Source organism: Syngnathus typhle, linkage group LG2 (assembly GCF_033458585.1).
Source record: "Syngnathus typhle isolate RoL2023-S1 ecotype Sweden linkage group LG2, RoL_Styp_1.0, whole genome shotgun sequence".
Taxonomy (NCBI): Eukaryota; Metazoa; Chordata; class Actinopteri; order Syngnathiformes; family Syngnathidae; genus Syngnathus; species Syngnathus typhle.
The window spans coordinates 24,211,153-24,238,005 of record NC_083739.1 but is presented as its reverse complement, the minus strand read 5'-3'; the positions used below and the strand labels follow the sequence as shown (position 1 = coordinate 24,238,005).

Below are 26,853 nucleotides of genomic sequence, written 5' to 3'. Positions count from 1 at the left end.
CTTATTTTAACACTGAACTTTGATGTCGTGTTTTTTCTTTAAATGTGCGGCGAGATTTGTGGTCCCTGAATATTTGATCACCGCATGGCAGGATTTACAAACTGCACGTGTCTTGTCCGTTGAGCCATCTTTTCTTTGGAATCCAAAGTGCTTCCAAACGAATGACTTGAAGCCTAAAGGGGAGCAAATTTCCTCGTCTTTTTGGACACTAGCCATAGCACCAGCCCAGGAGCCGCGTGCTAGTTGTCGACTTTTCACGTGCCTGCTCTGCTCACAACACAACACGCCGCCGCGCCACTGCTCCCGGAAAGAGGAAGCAAGCAACAATGAACTGGATTTCAAAATAAAGTCGCGTCTAATGTCCGAGGTCAAACATGGCAATATAAATCGATGTTTACGTTTAGCATCGATGCCAATAAATCGTAGAGCATTATATCGATGAATCGTTACACCCCTAGTATTCAACTAATCAGTTGAATCATCTACCGTTTTTTTCCGTGTATAGTGCGCAAAATTTAACGAATTTATTGTCCTAAAATCTGGGGTGCGCATTATACATGGGTACAAAAATTTTTTAATTTTTTTTTTTTTAATTTTTCTTTTCTTTTTTTTTTTTTTTTTTGAAAACAAAACCAACAACAGGACTGACCGACAAAGTCGTGGAACAAAAAGACAGGGTGACATTACCAAAGACAGGAACAGAAAGCAAACAGACATCATGACAGTAACACATGCAATGATCCGACGGTGAGCGAGGGGCAGACAGGACTTAAATACAAAACACGTTACATCGATTGAGGTGACACAGGAAGAGAGGGGCGACGCGAACAGAAACTATGGCAACCTAGACACATAGCAAAACTGGGGACGAGACGTGACAAATGTCCCTCGAAATGAAACTTGAAATCACCAAGTTTTGGTTTCCAAGGGTGTTTTTATTCCTCTTCAACGTCTCTCCCATACAGAGCCGCCTTTTTCACGTCCGCACGCCTCTTTCCCGCGCGGTGGTGCGTTTAGGGCAGTCGGAGAAATCAACGCCAACAAAAAAAATTACATCCAGCCTAGTTAAGACCATACCAAAGACTATAAAAATGGGACCCATTGCCTCCCTGCGTGTGTGACGATCATTGGGACTTAAAAATAAAATTCATAAAAAAAAATTCATAAAAATCTCTTCCGGCTGGGTTGCTAATGGGACGTCAAAGACTACGCGTTGCTTCTCTTCCCTTGCTAATCGGACATCAAACGCTGCGCGTTCGCTTCTCTTCCGGGGGGGGGGGGGGGGTGCTGCTAATGGGACGTCAAGCGCTTTCTGTGGCTGGCTCCATCTAGTGTGGAAACTGAGACGCTGAGCTCAAGCTTCTTGTGCGGGCCATATTTGATTGTGTTTTCAGAATTTGCTGCGGGCCAATAAAAACGGCCCGCGGGCCGTAGTTTGGACACCACTACACTACATGCTTCCATCTGCTGAAAAGCTCTATGGAGATGATGATTTCATTTTCCAGCATAATATGGCACCTGCCCACAGTGCCAAAACCACTGGTAAATGGAAAACTGACCATGGCATTACTGTCCTCGATTGGCCTGCCAATTCCCCTGACCTGAACCCCATAGAGAATTTGTGGGGTATTGTGAAGAAGAAGCTGAAAGACACCAGACCCAACAATGCAAATGAGCTAAAGGCCGCTATTGAAGCATCCTGGGCATCCATAACACCTCAGTAATGCCACAGGCTGATTGCCTCCATGCCACGCCGCATTGATGCAGTAATACGTGCAAAAAGATTCCCAACCAAGTAATGAGTGCATTAATGGACATTTTCAAATGTTTGATTTTGTTTTGCTGTTATAAATCTTTTTTTTTACTTGGTCTGAGGAAATATTCTAATATTTTGATATTTGAGTTTTCTTAAGCTGTATGCCATAATCAGCAATATTAGAATAATAAAAGGCTTGCAAAATTTCAATTGATTTGTAATGAATCCAGAATGTATGACATTTTTGTTTTTTTAATTGCATTACAGAAAATAAAGAATTTTATCACAATGTTCTAATTTTCTGAGACATTTCTGTATATGGATCAATTGATGAATTTGTTGATCTATACTGGTTGGACACAGCGCTCTGCCAAAATGTTTCAGTATGTCTCAGAATGACGAGTAAATTACAAGGTCACATCGCTTTCAGCATTACGGCAACCGTGGTCACCGAAGTAAGCTACTGCTGACTTTTAAAAAAACAAAAAACCCTTTAAAAAACATTTTTTCTATATAGCAAATGGATGTAGTGTTTGTGTGAAGCAATATAAATGACATGTCATTGCATAAAAGGTTTTGGCCTTTAGTAGGTAGTAAAGCATAGATATATTAAAAAAAAAGTTTTTGAAAACAAATGCATTTATTAACAGCATTAAAAAATATTTCACCAAAAAACTGCTATTAGTGATTATCATTAAATACGACACTGTTATTACGAATAACAGTTTCCATTACTTCAGCGCCTGCAGGTCAGATTTATGAAAGATGATGTTTATCTTATGAGCCGAAATCACATCAAACGGCAAACATTCTGACCAAATACATCATCTTGAAGAATTGGTGAAAGAATACATCTAAATAAAGCAATGAAGAAATCAAAACGGCAACACTGTGACCGATATCTGAAAATTAGAGCAAAGCTTTAACTCACAAACACCTGGTGACAGAGCTGAGGAAACGGGAAACACTTCCTTAAAGTCGGCCTTAAGAACATTAAAAGTTGAGTTTAGTCGCAAACAGGTGGTGCATCAATGTCCTTGAGCATCCTGCATTGTTTGAAAATGAGAATGGTCGCTAGTTTCAATCCCTGCTATTTGTACAAAATATATTTAAAATGCATTTTTTTTGTTCAAACAAACTTGAGAAACTCACCTTCATTTTCAATGGGAACAGTGTTGTTGGTCTCACTTTTTTTGCGAGTGCATCATAGTCTGGAGTAAAATTTGTTGTGGCAATTCTTAGGATCGAGCCGAGGTGTTGGTCTGTTAATCTAGATCTGTGACTCGTTGATGTTCATGTGGCTGAACGTCACGTCGCGTAGGTCAAGCGAAATTGTCGTCTCTTTTTTAAACACTCGGCATTCAGTGTCCGCCTTTCTTTTCCATGGGCCACTCATTTTAATGGAAGGATTCCAGGGAAAGGTTTGTGGGTGGCTCTAGCGTAAAACTGTATCTGAAAGCTCAGCGCGCGAATTACGAGAATGCTGACGTCACAGACCACACTCTAAATTCGGCACTGATAGAAATAGAGCGCGGAGTTACGGCGCACTCGTGGGTGTGCACCGACGTTTCTGACACGGCTTCCAGTAATAAATGCGTGGGCGGGCGGTTCCCCATCTACTGGGGAAACGCAGTCATTGCAGGGAAAATGACCGGAAAAAAAGGTTTAATAATACAATTTATTCAGGGTTGGCGGGCCGGATTAAACGGTCCTGTGGGCCGGATGTGGACCATATCTGATCTAGCGGATGCATAACGCAAACCTAGTCAACCCCAGTTTGACGCTGTAGCTTCTATTCGATGCGCCTTTTAATCCGGTGAGCCCTATATATGAAATAATTTCTAAAATAAAAAATTCAATGTATGTGCGCTTTATAATCCAGTGCGCCTTATAGTGCAGAAAACACTGTACAGCGACGAGAGCTGGACTTATTTACATTGATGCTGGCCACACGACCCAATTTTTATTTTTGTTATTGATTGCTCTAATTCATATAATAAATTAGATTGTTTTAGACCCAACAGTCCTAATACCCTTTTATCTTTATTCAAGTAAGAATGTTATTTTCAATCAAGTCTAAATTGTTTTTGCTCAAAAATGTCGTCTCTGGTCAGCGCTTGCCGCGAGAGATTACGTCAAGCATGCAAACAAGATAATGATGGTGACGAGGAAGACGAGACACACTGCGTGTGTGGGAGCACTGTAGATTTTGCAAGAAAGGAGATTGTCTTGACAACACAGTTTCAGAGTATAGACCAGGCATGTCAAACTTAGTTTGGCTCTGGGGCCGGATCCAGAGTTTCTTTTCTCAGGTGGGCCGGATCAGTAAAAGAATGTCAACTCCAACTATTTAGCTTTGTTTTTCAGTACTATACTTTATCATTCAGCCTACATTTGTAGCCTACCCTACATATTATAATCACGGATGACAAGGGATCTTTTCTAAGCATAACACATTTATTCACAAACAATGGAGAAAAAAAATGATTTTCATGTTTGGCATTGAATGTGTTAACAACTGGTTTATTTTAACAGTTGAGTGAATGCAGTTTTACACCTGAACCAACTCACCACACTAAACAAACTCAAGTGGGAGCTATGAAAAAAATGTTTTGCCTTAATTGTCATACTGCTTTGAAATAATAATAAATAAAATTACAAAATAAAGGTTTTAGCAGTGCATGGGCAATAAGATTAGACTACATCAGCTCAAACTGAAGCTGAGAATATACTGCACAATATTAATTGTCTTTAATATGAAACCAGATTAATCTTATTTTTAATGATCTGTATTCATGCGTGCAAACAAATGTCGTGTCATCACACTTTTTTCTCTCTCTCACTGCACTCCTGCAGTCTACTTGCTGCTGCTGGCTCCTGAAACTTGGCATTTTTTGCTTTTACAAGTGCGTCGATATCAGGTGTCAAATCCTGAGTAGCAGCACATTTAACAATGTCATTCAAGTGTTCATTTGTTAACTTTGAGCGCTGCTTTGTTTTATCATTGTTCATCACGGAGAACACCTGTTCACAAAGATAAGTAGTCTCAAACATGGAGAGAACCTTTGCAGCCATGGCTGTTAATTTGGGGTAACCTGGCACAAGATACTGATAAAACGTATCCAATCCCACGGACCCAAATGTATCCTTCATAGCGGAATCGCACTGCAAGTCAATAAGCTCGAGCTGAATGTCAGCTGGCACACCAGAAGGCTTCACTGTAAATGGCGAGCGAAAAAAGCCGAACTTGTTCTCAAGTTCACTGAAAACCTGAAACCTCCGCTCAAACTCTCGCAGCAAATCTGTTATGTTGTCTTTATATTTATCCAAATCGGGACGATCCGGTGCCTTCGGACGCACAGCTGTGAGACATGAGAAGTGCGTGGTGCCACCGCTGGATAGCTGCGTCTCCCACAGTGACAGTTTCATCTTGAACGCACTTATGCATGGTGGACGTGAGCTCTTTTACACATTTACTGCCCTCTAGCGGCCGGAGGGAGCATTTGAGTTGTATTTATTTTAAAGAATCATAACTTTTGATAGAAATGAGCTAGTGACTCGCTTCTTTTTTTGACATACTCAGAAATTTATGACGGGCTGGATCAAATCACCCAACGGGCCGGGTCCGGCCCGCGGGCCGTATGTTTGACATGCCTGGTATAGACTTTGAAAATGCCTAGTGTACAAGTACAACAGGAATACAATTTGTCGACGCATGGCGTCTCCGCCGCGGGGGCGCGCGCGCACCTTGAGTCAGATCAGTGCGACATTACTTGCTTGTTTTCGCAAAGAACACACATTTGTGTATTTTGATTTTCATTAATATGAAGGTTTTGAAAAATAAACAGGTGATGCATTCAACGATCAATGGCTGCGTGTAGAAGCAAAAGAACTGTACAAAGTCACGTTCATCAGTTTATTCCATGTCCGTTCATTCCATGTCTGTTCATTGACCACTCACACGGTAGGACATCTCAAACATCCACAAAATACTCATTCAATGCACCAAAAGGCAATGATTTAGCACATTGCAGGGAGTAGGTAAATTTTATAATCTATTAGAACCACCAAAATCAGAACACGGGGGATGGGGATTCAATGGGACAACAGTTGTTCCCAAGCATGTGGACTAGCTCAGTGGTCCCCAACCACCGGGCCGCCAAGCCGAACAGAAAAAAAAAAAAAGATTGACGATCAATTAATTCAGGTCAAGACACTCGTCCCGGTCACGTGACATGTTTACCCAGTCGAGCCCGCAAAGCTAATATGTGGCGACAGGCTAACTAACCAGGCAATGAAGCATTCAAAACTGCTTCAACACATGGAGACCAAGCATCCTGCAATAAAAGACAAACCTTAATCACTCCAATTTTAAACTCATGAAGTATTACCAGCTCAGTGGCCTAGTGGTAGAGTGTCCGCCCTGAGACTGGAAGGTTGTGGGTTCAAACCCTGGCCGGGTCATACCAAAGACTATAAAAATGGGACCCATTGACTCCCTGCTTGGCACTCAGCATTAAGGGTTGGAATTGGGGGGTTAGATCACCAAATGATTCCCGAGCGCGGCACCGCTGCTGCTCACTGCTCCCCTCTCCCCCAGGGGATGGATTAAAATCACATGAGGATGGGTTAAATGCAGAGGACAAATTTCACCACACCCAGATGTGTGTGACAATCATTGGGACTTTAACTTTAACTTTTAGTTTGTTCAATATTGAAATCACAATTTACACAATTGTTTTGGAAATTGGAACAGCATTTATTGAACATGTTTGGAACAGTAGTTCTTGAACATGTTTTAAAAAAGCACTCCTGTTAACAGTGATAGGAAAGTTCATTTTCTTTACAAACTACCGTATTTTCCGCACTATAAGGCGCACCTAAAAACCTCCAATCTTCTCAAAAGCCGACAGTGCGCCTTATAATCAGGTCCGCCTTACATATGGACCAATATTGAGCCACTACAGCAGGCGTATCCAAAGTCCGGCCCGCGGGCCAAATGTATATATCTTATAAATGGACAAAGTTTTAAAATGGGCCATTCATTGAAGGTGCGCCTTATAATCCGGTGCGCCTTATATATGGACAAAGTTTTAAAATGGGCCATTCATTGAAGGTGCGTCTTATAATCCGGTGCGCCTTATAGTGCGGTAAATACTGTAGTTCAAAGTTCAGTTCACAAATTTTGAAATGAACTTGTTCAGTTCAGAGCTCATAATTGAAATTTTATCAACTAGGTTTATGGTTCCAAAAAAAAAGTTGCTTTGAGCTGTTTTCTGGCATTTTCCCATTGTTTTCACCCACTCCATTTACACTAGTATCCAGATGCTAACAACGTACAATCTTAAATATAAGAGAAAATTGCTTGAATTGTTTCTTGTACTTTATACTTGCACAGTAAAATTTTAGTTTAAAACATTGTAGTTTCTGCAAGTACTTAGTAAGTACCGTTTTTTTCCGTGTATAGTGCGCAATATTTTACTAATTTATTGTCCTAAAATCTGGGGTGCGTATTATACATGGGTACAAAGAAAAAATTTTTTAATTTTTTTTTTTTTTTTTTTTAAATAAAGTCATGGTACAACAAAACCAACAACAGGACTGACCGACAAAGTCGTGGAACAAAAAGACAGGGTGACATTACCAAAGACAGGAACAGAATGACAGTAACACATGCAATGATCCAACGGTGAGCGAGGGGCAGACAGGACTTAAATACAAAACACGTTACATCGATTGAGGTGACACAGGAAGAGCGGGGTGACACGAACAGAAACTATGGCAACCTAGACACATAGCAAAACTGGGGACGAGACATGACAAATCTCCCCCGAAATAAAACTCACCTTTCTTCTTGTTTGTTGTCAATCGCGCATCGCATTCAGCCATCCTGCCCAACACACTTAGTAAAATTCATAATTGACGACACATCGTTTGATGCGATGGTGCAATCGATGGTGTGTTATTGTCAAATATTGTTTGTTTTTTAATCTCCATCGCGGACCGGACGTCATACGGAGGCCGCCATTACAGATGCGCAGAACGGTTGCGCAAGACACGTCAGCTATATAAAGAGCGAGAGTTCAGTTCTCCACCTATTAGTTTCAATTCACAGTTTAATTAGCAGTTTCAATCAGCAAATAACAAAATGCGTATTACAGGTAATATTTTATTTCACAACACTTTGCCTTGTTCCTTTCGTCTCTGCTGTTCATTTCAAACACGCTCCATACGACCGCAATGCTCTTGTATCAGACGCTCGCTCGATCACCTGCTAGTTTGCCGTCTGTCACAATGTACCCTACACAAATCCGAAACATTTGTTGCGGCTCCGAGTCACGACGAGGGGCAAGTTTTGGTTTCCAAGGGTGTTTTTATTCCTCTTCAACGTCTCTCCCATACAGAGCCGCCGTGTGCGCACGGAGCGCGGTGGTGCGTTTAGGGGCAGTCGGAGAAATCAACGCCAACAAAAACATGACATCCAGCCTAGTTAAGACCATACCAAAGACTTTAAAAATGGGACCCATTGCCTCCCTGCGTGTGTGACGATCTTTGGGACTTAAAAAAAAAAAAAAAAAAAAAAAAATTAAAAAAAATTCATAAAAATTGGGTGCGTATTATACATGGGTACAAGCTTTTTTCCAGCATCAGCATGCCATTGTTAGGGGTGCGTACTATACATGGGGGCGCACTATACATGGAAAAAAACGGTAGTTATACGGTGGAAATAGAGGGAATTGTGAATGTTTTCTCTGCAAGTCAAATTGTCGTGTGTGCCCCTAAGTTTTCTTCCAGCACTGCTAAAATCTTATATTTTAACCGCTTCTTGAATTACCGTTTTTTTTCATGTATAATGCGCCCCCTTGTATAATACGCACCCTAAAAATGGCATGTCAATGCTGGAAAAAAGCCTGTACCCATGTATAATACGCACCCCAATTTTTTTATTTTTTTTATTGTTTAAGTCCCAATGATCGTCACACACGCGTCTGGGTGTGGTGAAATTTGTCCTCTTTATTTGACCCATCCCCGTGTGATTTTGATCCATCCCCTGGGGGAGAGGGGAGCAGTGAGCAGCAGCGGCGCCGCGCTCGTTCGTATGGAGCGTGTTTGAAGTGAACAGCAGAGACGAAAGGAACAAGGCAAAGTGTTGTGAAATAAAATATTACCTGTAATACGCATTTTGTTATTTGCTGATTGTATTAAACTATCACATTCATTGTCAGTCAAGAAGAGAAGAGGACTATTCGCATCGGATCCATAGTGTGCATGCGCAGTGATACTGCCTCCGTATGACGTCCAGTCCGCGATGGAGATTAAAAAAAAAACAATATTTGACAATATCACAGGTTTCTGTTCCTGTCTTTGGTAATGTCACCCTGTTTTGTTCCACATCTTTGTCGGTCAGTCCTGTTGTTGGTTTTGTTAGAGAGTTATGTTAGTTTACCAAGTCTGTTTTGAGTTCCTCCAATGAACCCTGGTCCAAGCTGCACTTGGTCGCCCTGCTCATTTCCACACTTCATCTGTGACAAGATTTTCTTCAAAAATTGTTGTACCATGATTTTCTTCTTCTTCTTCAAAAAAAAAATTGTACCCATGTATAATGCGCACCCCAAATTTTATGACAATAAATTAGTTAAATTTTGGCATTATACATGGAAAAAAACGGTATATTAGTCTGGTGCCCTCCTGTAGAGAGACAGCTAATGATGTCTAGCAGCTGACAGAGATGATTAGCCACGAGCACCCAAAAGACACAGTAAATGTTCAGCTGGTGAGTGGAGCATGAATTTAACTGCTAAGAGAACACTTGGCACAAAATTTTGAACACATCAGTGGGTTGAGCCAGAAGACTGTAGCGTTTGAGACTGAAAACTGTACAGTTTTCTGTTACGTGTTGAAAATAGCAGTGACCTGATGTGTGATAGCTATTAACTTGTATTAAGATAGCACAGTACTTAGCAGCAGTTATATATTAGCTGGTGAACATTGCAATGAATCCCGCTGAACAATAAGTGTGTTCAGCAGCTAAGGGACATGGTTAACATATTTTTGCATCACATTTTGGATTTGTACGGTGTGTGTGCAGGTGTTTTCTCAAGAGTACATAAACCTGCTACTGTCGGCCTACTTCTTTGTGCTTGGTGTGTTGGCGCTGTCTCACACGACAAGGTAAGTTGCAAAGCCTTGCACATCATACACCACCCTGTTGCCTTGACTCTTCTTTTTGGTATCCAAGTCCTCTGCTGTCCAGAATCTTCCCCTCTTCTGTGCCAAACAAGCAGTACCAGCTGCTCTTCACACAGGGTGCTGGTGAGGCCAAAGAAGGTGAGAGAAATCTAGTCCTCTAGTCTTCTGCCCTGCATACGCTGATTGCCAAATTCTGTTGTTTTGTCTCTAGAGATCATTAACTACGAGTTTGACACAAACAACTTGGTGTGTCTGCTTTGTAGCAGCGTGGTTGGCGTCTGGTACGTTCTCAAAAAGGTATTCTACGTCATGGTGGTGGGATAATAGCACACACTTGTGTCCAATCATTTTGTACTTTGGGACGGCCAATCATCAGTGTTGTTTTGGCCTCGTAGCATTGGATCGCTAACAATCTCTTTGGCCTGGCCTTTGCCCTCAACGGAGTGGAACTTCTGCACCTGAACAATGTCAGTACCGGATGCATCCTGTTAGGGGGGCTGTTTGTCTACGATATCTTCTGGGTAAGAGCCTGCCTCACCTAAAATTAGGGGTGGGCGATATGGCAAAAATATCACATCACCATTTTTCTTTTTTTAAATCACAATCACGAATTTTATCAAAAAAAAAATTTGGGTGTGTTGTTTCTACCTGCACACCAAACACTGGGTGAGCAGCAGCAGCCAGCCGCAGCCAGCCGCATCATCCGCGTTTCGTAGCTGCTCCCTCTTTTAAGTATGTGTCCCGCAGACTGTTCAATTTTATATGGCAAAACTCCTCCTCCGACCAAAAAAAGAGTCAACATGGAGTGGCTGACACTGTGCTTCGTACAGTTCAACAGCTAAAAAAAAACCTAAGTAAAACATGTCAGGTAAATCCCAAGTTCCTCACAGTTCTCCTGCTCGCCTGCTCTTGTTTACTTCTGTCCTGTTTATACATGGACATAATGTAGTTCTCGAGATTATCATCTTTTCCTGCATTGTTTTCCAAACTCTCTTTCTGCGTTTGGTTCTTCTCTACAAAGCCCGCCGGTACCAGACGCATTGTGTCACGTGGTATGTTCCCAAAATTGATTGGGGTAGCGTTTTACTTTATATCCAGCGGAAAGGCGACATGAGCGTTATTGCGTTGCCTCATCAGCGCCATTCTGCACTCGCATGCGCCCACAGACAAGACCTATATTGACCGATTTAATCGCATCGCCAGAAACCCGAGCAACATATTTGGTGTGAACGCAGCATTAGCTTGAAGCTCACGTCTGCCTCTGGCTGCTGTGTGTTTGACTTGCGGTTGGTTTGGCTGTTGGTGTATGTAGTGTTCTGGATGCTGTCTCCTCAAGTAAATAAACAGGTTCATAGTGTCCACCGTCCGAATGTAGTCGCTGCATATAACTTTGGTTTGCGTCTTGACAGCCCAAATCCATGCTGTGATTTCAGACGATCTGCCAATCTATCGCCTTCATGAGATCATGAGTTAAATTCGATCTAATATTGTCATATCGCCCACCACTACCTAAAATCTAACCTTAATATTCGTAATGACACTCACTCTTCACAGGTATTTGGTACCAATGTCATGGTGACAGTTGCCAAGTCTTTTGAGGCGCCGATTAAACGTGAGTATCGTTTAGGATTGATTACAAGACTTTTATTATCTGATTACATGCATGAAAGAGACTCAAATGTTCCAATTTATTATATACCCTACAATGATGCATTGAGATTATTACTTAATAAAACTAGTTGGACCCGTGCAACTGAAATAAGTGAAAGGGTCAATACCAAAGGCGCATCTCGTCTTTTTTTGGAAGGGGTGGTTACTGAAGCACCAATTATTGAGTTGAGCAGGCATTCCAATCCCCGGCAACAGAAGCTAGCTTTTGACACATGGAATGTCACCTCTTTGGCATGGAAGGAGCCGGAGCTTGTGTGCGAGGCAGAGAAATCCAGACTCGACATAGTCAGACTCACCTCAACACACAGCCTAGGCTCTGGTACCAGTCCTCTTGAGAGTCTTCCACTCTATTCCACTCTGGAGTTGCCCATGTCGAGAGGGACAGAGCAGGTGTGGGCATACTTATCGACACCACGCCTTCACTCCGGTGGACGAGAGAGTAGCCTCGCTGCGCTTTCGGGTGGGGGGGACAGGTTTTGACTGTTGTTAGCGCCTATGGACCAAACAGCAGTTCAGAGTACCCTCAGAGTACCAACCCGTTTTGTAGTCCCTCGACGGTATGCGGGAGAGTGCTCCTTACTCCCCGTAATTCATCGTTCTGCAGGAAGACTTCAATGCTCACAAAGGTAATGACAGTGATACCTGCAGAGGCATGATTGGGAGGACCCCCCCTTCGGCCTGAACCCAAGTAGTGTTCAATCATTGGACTTCTGTGCTCGACATGTATTGTCCATAATGAACATGTTGAATGAACCATGTTGAAGCATAAGGGTGTCCATACATACACCCTCGGACGCTGTTCGCTGATTGACTTTGCGGTTGTGTCATTAGATTTGCTGTCTGATGTTTTGGACACTCGGAAGTAAAAAAGGGCAGCGCTGTCAACTGATCACCATCGGGTGGTGTGTTGGAAAAGAGGATCTGTTGGGACGTTCAATCTCAGTTTCAGGAGAAGCAATGTGGTTTTCGTCCCGGCCGTGGAACAGTGAACCAACTCCGCACACTCAGCAGGGTCCTCGAAGGTGCATGGGAGTTCACCCAACCAGTCTACATGTGTTTTGTGGACTTGAAGAATCTGTTCGTCATTGAGTTCTGTGGGACTTCTTTACTCGTATGGGGTACCGAGCCCCCCCTGGGCTGTTTGGTCCCTATACCACCGATGTCAGAGTTCGGTCTGCATTTCTTGGCAGTACGCTACACTCTCAGCAAGGTCCTTGAGGGTGCATGGGTTCACCCAACCAGTCTACATGTGTTTTGTGGACTTGGAGAATTCAGCCGTGTCCCTCGTTGAGTTCTGTCGGAGGTGCTTTACTCGTATGGGGTACTGAGCCCCCCTGGGCTGTTCGGTCCCTATACCACCTATGTCAGAGTTTGGTCTGCCCTTCTCTGCAGTACTCTACACTCTCAGCAAGGTCCTTGAGGGTGCATGGGTGTTCACCCAATCAGTCTACATGTCTTTTGTGGACTTTGAGGATTCAACCGTGTCGTATGTGAGATTGCTGTTTGTGGACTGTAGTTCTGCATTCAACACCATTGTACCACAATGACTCATCTGCAAACTCGACAAACTGGGATTCAGTACCTACCTCTGCAACTAGCTACTGGACTTCCTCTGTCAGAGGCCTCAACTAGTACTTGTTGGTGACAATATCTCAAGCAGCATCACGCTGAGCCCGGGGGCCCCCCAAGGCTGCGTGCTCAGTCCGCTGCTCTTCACCCTGCTGACGCATGACTGCACTGCAACCTACAGCACCAACCGCATAGTGAAATTTGTTGACTCTGGTGGGTCTCGTCACCAAGGGCGACGAGACTCAATACAGGTTGGAGGTCGACCTTCTGACCACGTGGTGCAGGGACAACAACCTCCTGCTGAACGTCAGCAAGACCAAGGAGATTGTTGTTGACTTCCGGAAGGGTCACACCCAACACCTGCCACTGACCATCGACGGTGCTGTGGTGGAGAGAGTGAGCAGCACCAGATTCCTGGGGGTGCACATCAGTGACGACCTCTCCTGGACCACCATCACATCAGTACTTCCTGCAAAAACTCAGGCGAGGAAGTGCTCCCCCAGCCATCATGTCCACATTCTACCGAGGCACTATTGAGAGCGTCCGCTCCAGCTGTATTGCTGTGTGGGGTGGTAGCTGCACTGAATACAACAGGAAGGCCCTGCAGCGCATAGTGAACATAGCTGGAAGGATTATTGGTGCTTCACTCCCTTCTCTGAAGGACATTTACACCTCCCATCTCACAGCGACCACGATTGTGGCTGATGTGAGTCACCCCGCTCACACTTTGTTTGATTTACTGCCCTCTGGGAAGAGGTACAGAAGCCTGTGTTCCCGCACCACCAGACTCACCAACAGCTTCATAGTCCAGGCTGTTAGGATCCTGAACTCTCTCTCCCCCCTCCACCCTCGGCTACATGACGTCCTGGCCTTTTGGGCCACGATGGCTGCCTTGCACTATTATACTGACTGTCTGCTGTATGCACAATTGCACCATTTCCACCGAGTTGCTCTTATTTATTCACTGCTCTTATTTATTCATTGTATATGCCATATTATTTTTACTTTTTGTATTGTTTACTTCAATGTGTAATATGTCTTGTCACCGTGGGATAGTAGGAAATGAAATTTTGATTTCATTTTATGTCTTGGCATGTGAAGAAATTGACAATAAAGCAGACTTTGACTTTACTTGTTGAGTTCTGTGGGAGGTACTTTGCTAGTATGGGGTACCGAGCCCCCCCCCCAGCAGTAAGTTGGATTCATTTTCCGTGAGGTTTGGACGTTTGTCACTGATTCTGTTCATAACTTTTATGGACAGAATTTCTAGGCGCATCTGAGGCCCTAAGCGGTCTGGTTTGGTGGCCTCAGTATTGCATCTCTGCATTGTGCAGATGAGGTCATACTGTTGGCTTCTTCAAGCCGTAATCTCCGACTCTCGCTAGCTCCTCCAAATCTGAGACCATGGTCCTCAGTCAGAATAGGGTGGGGTGCCCTCTTTAGGGCAGGGATGAGATCCTGCCTTGTGGAGGAGTTCACGAGTGAGGGCAGGATGAAGCATCCAAATCTGAGACCATGGTCCTCAATTCGAATAGGGCGGGGTGCCCACCTCTTTTGGTCAGGGATGAGATCCTGCCCTAAGTGGAGGAGTTCACGAGTGAGGGCAGGATGAAGCATCTGCTGTGATGTGGACACTGTATCGGTCTGTTGTGGTGAAAAAGGAGCTGAGGCTAAACTCTCGATTTACCGGCAGATCTACAAACTGGATTCGGTTGAAGTTGGGAAATTGTGTAAAATGTAAATAAAAACAAAATACAATGATTTGAAAATCCGTTTCAACCTATATTCAATTGAATACACTACAAAGACAACATATTTAATGTTCAAACTCGTACACTTTATTTTATTTTTCAATTAATAATTAACTTAGAATTTCATGGCAGTTTATCAGTCTGAGTATTAAATATGTTGTCTTTGTATTGTATTCAATTGAATATTGGTTGAGAAGGATTTTCAAATCGTTGTATTTTGTTTTTATTGACATTTTACACAATTTCCCAACTTCAACCGGATCCAGTTTGTAGATTGGTTTATTTACATTTCAAAAACCAGAAGCCATTCATTTACAAATGTGATTGCACTTTAGTTTACATATTTAAATGTTCAGATATTAAGATGGGACAGACAGTTTTTGCATGATTTGAATGAGGCAAAATAACATGCTTTTTCTCTCGAATATATTATAATAATTTTTTTCAGATGTACTGTAATTATTTTCTGTATAAAAATTAAATTTGGTGTTAAAAAGGCTTTACAAACTTCAGTCAAAAAGTATTTTTTCAAACTTGAGTCTTGAAAAAGAAGGGGTCGTCTTATAATCAGGGTCGTCTTATATTTGGGCCAATACGATATTATAACAACTTTTTTATAACAAGGCACAAGTGTACACACTGTAAATTATTTAAAAAATATATATATAATAAGGTACAATACTGTAAATATACTTTTAGAACTCTTATTATAACAACTTTTTTGATAAAAAGGTACAAGTGTACGTACTGCAATTGTGTGGACACTCCCAGCCAGAATTCCTCAATTCAGAAGGTTTATTTTGAAATTGTGAATTTTTTTTGGGGGGGGGGGGGGGATCTGTGATGTGCTGAAGCCGCAATAATCAAACCGCGATGTAGCGAGGGATTACTGTAAACGTAGTGCCAAACATGGTAAATACAGCAATGGCCACGGCGTTCTGATGTGCTCACTCTCTCCCCTTGCCAGTGGTCTTTCCACAAGACTTATTGGAGAAAGGTCTGGATGCCAGCAACTTCGCCATGCTGGGTCTTGGTGACATCGTCATCCCGGGCATCTTCATTGCGCTGCTGCTGCGTTTTGACGTCAGGTAACCCTGCGGATGGGATGCTTGTTGTAACCATTGCTTATCGTTTCTTGTGACGTCTTTCCTTTTTTTTCCTACTTCTATTGGTTCTTCCAATTTTATTTGTCCTTCAAATTGTTCTTAATGTTCTTGTATTCTTCCATCCTTCTTTCTGCTCGTCGTGGTCATTCTTGTACTTGTTAACATACTACATATTGGGATTTTTCTCTCCTACTTGTTCTTGTGCACATCCTTCTGTTTCTACTTTTTGATCATCTAATTGGTATTCTACTTCTGCTTATTGTATGTAATGTTCATCTACTTGCTGTATATACTAGGGGTGTAACGATTAATCGATACACATCGATTAATCGATATAATGCTCTACGATGTGTTGGCATCGATGCTAAACGTAAACATCGATCTATATCGCCCGTTTTTGACCTCTGATATTAGACGCGACTTTATCCAGTTCATTGTTGCTTGCTTCCTCTTTCCGGGAGCAGTGCGCGGCGTCTTGTGTTGTGAGCAGAGCAGGCACGTGAAAGGGGAGCCGACAACTACGCGGCTCCTGGGCTGGTGTTATGGCTAGTGTCCAAGAAGACGAGGAAATTTGCGGTGTAATGTTCACTACATTCATTATAAATAACATTTTTTTTGTAATTAAATAGTTCAGCAATGGACTTTAAAGTTAATGGTATTACAAAAAAAGAAAGAAATTAATTTTTCTTTACTTAGAGAAAAAATATAGGAATTTGATCAAATTCAGTGTTAAAATAAGCACTTTGTATACTACAATACTCTTGTAATTTCCTAAATAAAGAGTTTGCAGTACCTTGTTGATTTTGCGTATGAATTGTTATAAATCAGGATATTGTTCTATATCGATCGTAGAGCACTATATCGTGGTGTATCGGGAATGAATCACAGCAGGCTTTAAGATATCGGCAAATATCGTAGCGTGATTCTTTGTATCGATATGATATCGTATCGTGACAAAACCCGCAATTTACACCCCTAGTATATACGTCCTTATACTTGTCTTCCTTTGCTTTCTACTTGCTCGAAATCTGCTAATTCTTCTTTTCGACATGCTTCTCTTTCTACTTTTTCCTCTTGTTAATCTACTTTTAACTTGTTCATCTTTTCTTCTACTTTTTCTGCATGTGCTTTTCCTCTTCTAATTCTCATTCTTCTACTTATTCTATTAACTTTTTCAACCTATTTCTTCTCCTACTTCAATTTGTTTTTCATCTATTTGCCCTTGTTGTTTTTATTATTCTACTTGTTCATTTTTCTTCACCTTCTTCTACTATGTCTTGTTTGCTTCTAGCCTGAAGAAGAACAGCAGGACATATTTCTGCAGCAGCTTCCTGGCCTACATCTTCGGACTGGGCCTCACCATCTTTGTCATGCACACCTTCAAACATGCACAGGTGAGACATTGAAGGTCACAGCGCCATTAAAACCCCTTCCCTCAGAGAGTAGCTAACCTTGGTTTGTGTGTGTGGTCAGCCCGCTCTGCTCTATCTGGTACCTGCCTGTGTCGGCTTCCCCGTTGTAGTGGCTCTCTTCAAAGGAGAACTTACTGAGATGTTCAGGTGAGTAGCCATGGTAAAAAGAAGAAATCTGAACCACAGCTGCTGTCATGACAAGTCAGTGAACGCAACCAATCATCCTCTTAAATGCTTGGACATCATCTTCCTGTCTCTCTGCATGCATTTCCTGTCTTCTTCTCTTCCTCTATCTGCTGATACTCCATGTGTCTTCATCTACCTCTTCTACTCATCAGGGTTCTTATAGTATTGGAATCTAAATTGTAGTTAGTTTTTATTTAGTTTTGAGTTTTTTGTTTAGTTTTTTTAATTTAGCAAGTCGTCATGAGGACAAGCGGTTCGGATGGATGGATGGATGGATGGATAGAATAGTTTTAGTATTAGTTTTAATTTTTAATTATTGCGTGTGTGCAAGATTTAAAAAAAAAAGATACCATGGTAGGTATTGTGTAATACAAGTTCAGGAAAACCATTACTTTAAAACAGTTTGATATTACCAGGTACAGTTTAAGAATCCATAGACTAATTACAATAGGTAATACTGATTTGAAAATAAATAAGTGTGCAGTGTGCTATTTTTTTTATATGTACTGTATATTTCTTTCCATATATGAACCAAAAAAAATGAAAGCACTTTTTATCTAGTGTTTCAGGCTGACTTAAATAAATGCAGGGAAGCCATTAAACTACACGCAAACTTCTTTTTGGAGCAAAGTCATCGTGCTGGCTCTTTTTTTTATTGGCTGCTGCTTGTTGATGTCGCTTCTGTGCGCCACACATTAGGACTACAACTCCAACACGACTGCTTGACCTTCTCTTTTGCAAGTGGTCATGCATTAATTTACAACTACCGTATTTTCCGCACTATATGGCGCACTTAAAGGCTTATAATTTTACTCAAAAAAACACAGTGCGCCTTGTATTGCAGAGCGCCTTATATATGGATCAATTGATGAATTTGTTGAGCCATACTGGTTGTACACAGCGCTCTGCCAAAATGTTTCAGTACGATTAGTAAATTACAAGGTCTCATCGCTTTCAGCATTACGGCAACCATGGTCAGGGGCGTCACCGAAGTAAGCTACTACTGGTTGATCGCATGACATTTTTTTTTTTATAAAAAAACAAACATTTTTTTCTATAGGCTAGAATCCATCCCATCGCTTGATTGACATACAGGTCAGCCTGTCGGGAGGCAATCACAGTGAACCCCGAACATGTGCAACACTCCCTCACCGCAGCACGTTTGGCTGCGCATACACAAAAGCTAACAAGCTAATCAACGCATTACGCATCAACGCACGCACTCGCTTTTTTCTTTTAAACTAAAGAAAGTTTATGACCATCAAAAATGAATGGGGTTGCTAGACCAAGTAAGAAGCCAAACTGTATCACTTTCATACAGAATGGGACTTGGACTTTTTTTACCTCATTGACTGGGTTGACATTCCCTTTAGCACAGCTCCATCTTGTGGATGCATACTAGTCAACCCTAGTCAACCCCAGTTTGATGCAGTAGCTTCTATTCTATGCGCCTTTTAATGCTGATGTATATGAAACTATTCTAAAATAAAAAAATTCAATAAAGGTCCGCCTTATTATCCAGTGTGCCTTATAGTGCAGAAAATACTGTAAATACATTTAAAATCAACCCCAAAGGCTCGTTTATTAAATTGCCAAGGAAAACTAATGACATTTTTGCCAGAAGTAGTTTGTTTTGATTAGTTCTGTAAACGTAAAACATACTTTGGTAGTTTTGTTTACTAAAACAACCTTGGTCTATATATGTACATACACTCCTCATTGTACTAAATGGGCTGTACTTGCTGTATGCCTTCTACCTTTGGTACTCAAAGCGCTTCACACTGTTTCATCATTCACCTCCTGATGACATACCATCAGGACCAACTGGGGGTTCAGTGTGGTCACAATTGCTAAGTATCAAACCCCCAACCACCGGGTTGGAATGCAACCACTCCACCATTGAGCTACACTGCCCACTCATGAGTACTTCATCCTCTCTGTGTCTCATCTTTTGCCTTGCTTATCTCCATACACTTGCTGTAGCTTTACTGTCCTCTGTATCTGTATCCACTCTCTCTTCTGTCTGCATCGACTGCTGTCTGAATTCTGCTCCGTCTTCATCTCTATTCCCCTCCTTGTCTGAATTTACTGCCCATGTGTTCATCTTTCTCCTTTCTGTGCTCTGCCACTTTCTGTTTCCTCCACTTTACTGTTTGCACACATGTCCTGTCTTCATCCCCACCTTCCACTCTGTCAAACGGGCACTTTTTATCGAAGTGCCTCCGGCTTCCCAGTAACGGGTTCAATAAGCCGGGGCGGAGGGACTCGTCCGTAGCTGACCACCCGAGTTAAATTAATTCTACCAGAATCAATGTAATTTCTATACGACGCCAACCCCTTTCAAGTCATCCGACGCGCAAGCCGAGTAACTCAATTTGAGACAAGTCGCCGGTATGACCGCGCCGTAATGATGGCTCCCTTCGGTTGTTTGATGCTGGTATTACGTTACGGATATTTTTTAGATGCCTTTGTTAAGACCTCAAGGATTCGTTAATTCACAAGAGCGCCCTCGCCCTAGCTGAGCTCAAGATAACTACTTCAAACCAGATCTGACAATTCCTGATGTTAAGGATTAAAGCTGTCTTCACTTTAAAAAGAATTGAACGGATTTAAAGAATGACTATGATAGGGAAATAAAGACATTTTAAAGTTGTAATTACCGCATATAAAACCATGCTCGACATAGTTAATACGAAATAATCGATACCGAATTAAGGCTCATGAAGAGATTTAATGAATAAGCAAGAAAAAGAATTGCAAGTCGAAAAAAAAAACAAAATAACAAGACTCACCCAGACAGAACAAGAGAAGGGACTAAAGGTCTAAAATCCTATTTGGTTGAACAAGTCGAGTGATCGGCTCTCCTTTGTTCCAAAATCCGAATTCTGTTTAAAAATGAGGAAAGGTCTGGCCATGAGGAGAAAGTAAAAGTGGCGACTTCCCCTTTTCTGCCCGGTGGCTTTCTCCCCTGCTTTCCTCAAAGCTTAAAATTTGACAAAGTCCAATTCGAAGACTGGAAATTCATCTTAGTGTATTTTGGTTCAATCTCAAAAAGAGTGCAAAATCCATCTTCGTTCTTTTACTCCGGGCAGCGTCACGGCCATCGCCCTGACTAGGAAGAAGCGCGCCCGCTCTGTGTCCGGGCAACCTATTTATAGGCTTCTGGCATTAGCTAATCGGAATTACATCATCCGGCACGTCAGGTGGCCTTCCTGGAAGTTTCTGGAAGTTTCGAGAATGTTCCTTAGCTGATGCCTGTCCAGGCCAGCTAGAAACCACTGGTTGTCTTGGCAACCTTGCTTCAAGCAGCAATCACCAGAAACAGATGTTTCCTGTTTTGCTCGTTCTTTACTTTTAGTATTAGCCCTTAAGTCTCCTCTCAACTTAATGCATTCAGGTATGGATGGAACACCAATGTTAAATACAGGTTGGACAAAACATTGCAACATGAATCACATATATCTTGTCTAATAAAGATCAATCTCAACACATAATAGTACTTAACACAGTAATGGGTTCTTCCAACCTAAACACATATATTGATATTGCTCAAGCTGTTGCATCTTAAAATTATGGCATAGCAAATTCATATTCCAAAATTGTGCGTATCTACGTGTTTGAACAGGTCGTGTCCTCCCAATTGCTAACTATTTAATTTGTTAGATTTGTTCATTTCCATCAGGTCACCCCTATGTCAAGCTTTAACACCATCTCCTGGTGAAATTTTGAACAACTACATGTTTTGGGATAGCCAATGTGCCTGGGCCAAATTCATTACCTAAGTTTACACCATCTCGTACCACCATGTCACTTGACAACTCTTTTTCTGCATCTTCATACTATCTTCCTCCTCCTAATCTTTTTATTCTTACTCACCTCTGCATCCACTCCCTCTCGTAATCTTTCTCTTCCTCCTGTCTGCTTTATTGATGGGAGTATTGATCTAAATGTAACTACGTATCGATATCTAGTCAGTATATTAGATCAATACTAGCACAATGAGTTCAATACCATAGTTCAGGGATGTCCAAACTTTTTGCAAGGAGGGCCAGATTTGATAAAGTGAAGGGGCCCGGGTGCCAATGGTCTTTTCGGACATTTTTTAACTATATATAAAAAGTTCATGCAAATACACACAGTTATAAAACAGTTTTCTTTGTTTTTTTTTCAGTCATTGTTCAAATGACAAAATAACCAAATATAAACCACTCAGGCGGATGTGAACAACTCTAAAAACACTAATTCTGCCTTTCATCCATATCTGAAGAGTCAGATAACATTGAACAAATTGTATGAAATACCTTAAATTCACATGAGTTTAAAATTATTTTTGCCTCATGAACATTTTAAACAGGATAATGCAAAGTTGTCTGTTATTACAACTTTTAACAAGTGAATTTTACAATATCGTTCAGAAAGTAATTGTGTCACGTCTACAGGTTCATCATCAACGGTACTAACATGACCACTTCGTAGCTTGCTTTAGTAATATTTACTTTTGACTCAGCCCTGCGTGAAGAATCGCTGTTGTGATGCCAGTTCAGCTGGGAGCTGCTTCATTTCATCAGCGCGGTCACTCCCTGTTAGCTTGTCGAATGTGTTAGTATGTTAAGTCTGGTAGTGTCTCTTTAGGTTGAAATCCTTAAACAAGGCAACCGTCTCTTTACAAATTAGACAAACACATTTGCCTTGATTTTCAGTGAAGAAGTATTGTAATTCCCATCTCTTTTGAACAGGGGTGTCCAAACTTTTTGCAAGGAGGGCCCGATTTAGTAACGTGAAGGGGCCCGGGGGCCAATATTTTTTTTCTCTTCTCTTCCGGGGGGCGCTAATCGGACGTCAAACGCTGCGCGTTCGCTTCTCTTCCGGGGGGGTGCTAATGGGACGTCAAACGCTTTGTGTGGCGGGCTCCATCTAGTGTGGAAACTGAGAAGCTGAGCTCAAGCTTGTGCGGGCCATATTCAATTGTGTTTTCAGAATTTGCTGCGGGCCAATAAAAACTGGGGGCCGTAGTTTGGACACCCCTACTTTTGAAAGCGACGGCCCTCAATGTCAACTTTCCTCGTTTTCTTTGCAGTCGGCATGGCAGAAATGAGCAGAGAGGGGCGCGCGGAACGGATGCAGACATTATTAAAGTAGTGATGCCACCTTTTGGTAAAACGAGGAATTATGGTTTCAAGTTTCATTTTTTTTTTTATTCAGTTTAACAGTGCAGGCGAGGAATAAATAATACATTATAAGACCGAAGCTGCGGGCTGTATGAAATTTGACCGGGGGCCTTCGGACGTGCCTGCCATAGTTCAAGTTCCATTTTTACTAGTTTTGTCACAGTTGGCAGCCAGTTTGCCGTAAAAAAAAAATCCAGGATCCAGAAACATTGCCAATCTGCAGGGAAAAAGTAGAATTTTATATTTATCAATAAATTTTTTTCAATTATGATGTCATGGCTTTTAATAGTTTATTTAATACTAAAAAGGCAAGTATCACCAAAACACAAAACAGGTCATGAAATTAATTGAGAATTGGCAATTCAAGAATGCAGCCATCTTAACTATGTAAAGTAACGGTACTGATATTGCCAATACTGTATTTACTCGTTTACTTGGATTGACTGTGTAAATTATGACACTCAAACAAAAAGTACCCGGAAACCTTTCTTTTATATTCGCATGAGTGTGCACAAAACTCCTGTCAGTGTTCTTTTAGCATCGTCATCCTTTCAGTGACTCTTTTTTCTTTTTCACCACGTTTTAATCCTAGTTCTTGGCCCCTTCTTTTTTCTCTCACCTTCTTTCCTCTCGAGGCACTCAGCTATGAGTCATTCGAGGGTGTCCTTCCAGCCTCTCCCAGGCTCACCTCCTTTCCAAGCATCAGCGGCTCCCCCGCCAGCCTCGCTGCCTCCATGAACGCTGTCTCTATGGCGACAGACTCCCCCCACCGGCTTCGCTTAAAGAACGCCGCCATGTAGACAAACTGTCCATGGTGTTAGCATTTGCCATCAGACGTTTACTGCTACTGATAACGTCTCCTTCCTGTCCGACATCATCATCATCATCTGTTCTCCAGGTACGAGGAGACCTTTGGGGAGGAGGGCCTAGCTAAAGATGACGCGGCAGAATCACTGAAGAAGGACCAATAACATTCACCGATCACATCTGCCTCGCAAACACTCTCATACTGCCAGCCTCCGCCCACAACTTCTCATCTGGCTGCTTCCTGCCATGCTTCCTATCACTTGTCATTCTGCAACCTTATTGTCTGCAGGGGGGCAAGGAGCCCTCTTTCATCAATACGTTGCAAGGATAATCAGATGAGGGCAGAAACTTGATGGGTGAGGTGACAAAAATCAATAAAATTAATACATAAATCAAAAAAAGAATCAATGAATGAATGAATGAATGAATGAATGAATGAATGAATTCAAAAGGCCTTGTTAGGGCGTTGATAAAGAATTTTATCACAAGCCTTTTGCGTATCATTTGGACAACAAAAATTGTGATGTGCCTTTTCCACCCCTAATTATTTTAATTCTCATGATTACTTAAATCATAAAAAAACGGGGTCCCAACATGTTATTATTAACATTAATTATGTTAAGGGGTTAATATAGGTAAAAAGGTTATTTCAAAGGGCTGTTCCAGCATTTTTTGTAAAATAATCATGAATATTTGATAATGTAAACTTCATTATAAATGCTCACTTGCCCTCATCTGCGCTCTTGCATCTAAATGGTCACGACATCATGGTTGAATGTCATCATGCATCCTTTTTCTTTTTTAAGATTGTTTTCTAGGTTTATTGAGATAAGATAAAAGGGAGTTTTCCAAAGGTATATGGGTATTTCACAATAAAACATTATTTCACAGAAGTCTTTTTGATGTTGCGGTTGTGCTTTGTTTTCCAATTGGATAAGAGTATTTAGGGAAGTGTTTATTGTGTGTGTTTATTTGGAAGGGTACATTTGCTCTCATAATCCTCAAATTTTAAATGCTTTCTTCTTCGTTGTTCATGCTCCCTTTGCTCAATTTTCTTTTCTAACTTGATGTTAAGGAGAGAGAAAAAAACAAATGGATGAATAATTGCTCTTCTCTAGCTCACTTTGGTTGAGGACTGCATGTTAATGTTTTTGGTGTGCATAAAAAAAATAGAACTTTGACTCAGACAACTCAAGTATTTGTGTCGTCGTATCGTCTGATGTTCACAATTTTTCCATAAAATGTATTAACACACGAGAATTTCTAACGAAAACCACCACACCAGGGCTCTGCTTTGTCTCTAAACTAAAATGTGCAACTAAAATTTACAACTAAAACTTACTCACGCTAGTGCACTCAGTCAATTTGCATATTTAAAATGTTTTTTTTTTATATTTACGAATCTTTGATATTGTTGCTGACAAACGTTTGCCCCACACTATATAGTGAACATAGGATAAATATTTACCTTGGAATGCAATTTGCAATGTGTGGTCTAAAATCTGCTTGAGCCCCTGAATTTAAGTTTAAAGGAACAATAAGGCCACTATGGTCCATATTTCAGTTACCGTTTTTTTCCGTGTATAGTGCGCCCCCATGTATAGTACGCACCCCTAACAATGGCATGCTGATGCTGGAAAAAAGCTTGTACCCATGTATAATACGCACCCAATTTTTATGAATTTTTTTTAATTTTTTTTTTAATTGGTTTTTTTTTTTTTTTTTAAGTCCCAAAGATCGTCACACACGCAGGGAGGCAATGGGTCCCATTTTTAAAGTCTTTGGTATGGTCTTAACTAGGCTGGATGTCATTTTTTTTGTTGGCGTTGATTTCTCCGACTGCCCCTAAACGCACCACCGCGCTCCGTGCGCACACGGCGGCTCTGTATGGGAGAGACGTTGAAGAGGAATAAAAACACCCTTGGAAACCAAAACTTGCCCCTCGTCGTGACTCGGAGCCGCAACAAATGTTTCGGATTTGTGTAGGGTACATTGTGACAGACGGCAAACTAGCAGGTGATCGAGCGAGCGTCTGATACAAGAGCATTGCGGTCGTATGGAGCGTGTTTGAAATGAACAGCAGAGACGAAAGGAACAAGGCAAAGTGTTGTGAAATAAAATATTACCTGTAATACGCATTTTGTTATTTGCTGATTGAAACTGCTAATTAAACTGTGAATTGAAACTAATAGGTGGAGAACTGAACTCTCGCTCTTTATATAGCTGACGTGTCTTGCGCAACCGTTCTGCGCATCTGTAATGGCGGCCTCCGTATGACGTCCGGTCCGCGATGGAGATTAAAAAACAAACAATATTGGACAATAACACACCATCGAGGATTGCACCATCGCATCAAACGATGTGTCGTCAATTATGAATTTTACTAAGTGTGTTGGGCAGGATGGCTGAATGCGATGCGCGATTGACAACAAACAAGAAGAAAGGTGAGTTTTATTTCGGGGGAGATTTGTCATGTCTCGTCCCCAGTTTTGCTATGTGTCTAGGTTGCCATAGTTTCTGTTCGTGTCACCCCGCTCTTCCTGTGTCACCTCAATCGATGTAACGTGTTTTGTATTTAAGTCCTGTCTGCCCCTCGCTCACCGTTGGATCATTGCATGTGTTACTGTCATTCTGTTCCTGTCTTTGGTAATGTCACCCTGTCTTTTTGTTCCACGACTTTGTCGGTCAGTCCTGTTGTTGGTTTTGTTGCACCATGACTTTATTTAAAAAAAAAAAATTTAAAAAAAAAAAATAATTTTTTTTTTCTTTGTACCCATGTATAATACGCACCCCAGATTTTAGGACAATAAATTAGTAAAATATTGCGCACTATACACGGAAAAAAACGGTACTATCTCAATTTATGTATCTTTTGATCGGGAAAATTAAAAACTTTGCATTTTCTATTTTCTCAGTTTATTTTAGAGAAATAATTACCTTGAAAAGCCAATATGGCCATGTCCCCTCCCCTCCATATCTTTGTGGGTGCCACTTGAGGATCAGTTTCTCAATTGGAAATCATTGTACACAGTCACAAGGCTGCCTAAAACCCTACTAGTTTACAACCCTTCTATGACAACCTCGCAGTGGCGGATGCTGGTCTTTGAAGGAGGGGAAGCTAAATATCGGCCTACGTCATGAAATGTGTCGGTTTATTTATACGTAAGTTTTACCCTTCGTTCTTTCGATTGCTGATTCGCACATTGCGCTGTCAATCATAAAGGGATTCAGCCTCAG

The 26,853-nt window shown here is 41.5% G+C and overlaps 1 protein-coding gene across 2 annotated transcripts in view; it reads left to right on the top strand.

The window, feature by feature from the left end:
- The window catches only part of hm13 (histocompatibility (minor) 13), a 61,866-nt gene extending 37,069 nt beyond the window's left edge, over positions 1-24,797 (top strand). For both annotated transcript variants that reach the window (XM_061299824.1, XM_061299835.1), the window contains 9 exons: positions 9,846-9,928; positions 9,996-10,084; positions 10,158-10,243; positions 10,342-10,467; positions 11,501-11,558; positions 15,905-16,025; positions 17,335-17,437; positions 17,517-17,602; positions 23,708-24,797. In XM_061299824.1, the coding sequence (XP_061155808.1) occupies positions 9,846-9,928; positions 9,996-10,084; positions 10,158-10,243; positions 10,342-10,467; positions 11,501-11,558; positions 15,905-16,025; positions 17,335-17,437; positions 17,517-17,602; positions 23,708-23,780 (825 nt within the window). In that variant the 3' untranslated portion in view covers positions 23,781-24,797. The remainder of the gene's footprint in view (positions 1-9,845; positions 9,929-9,995; positions 10,085-10,157; positions 10,244-10,341; positions 10,468-11,500; positions 11,559-15,904; positions 16,026-17,334; positions 17,438-17,516; positions 17,603-23,707) is intronic.
- Positions 24,798-26,853: the final 2,056 nt, after the last annotated feature.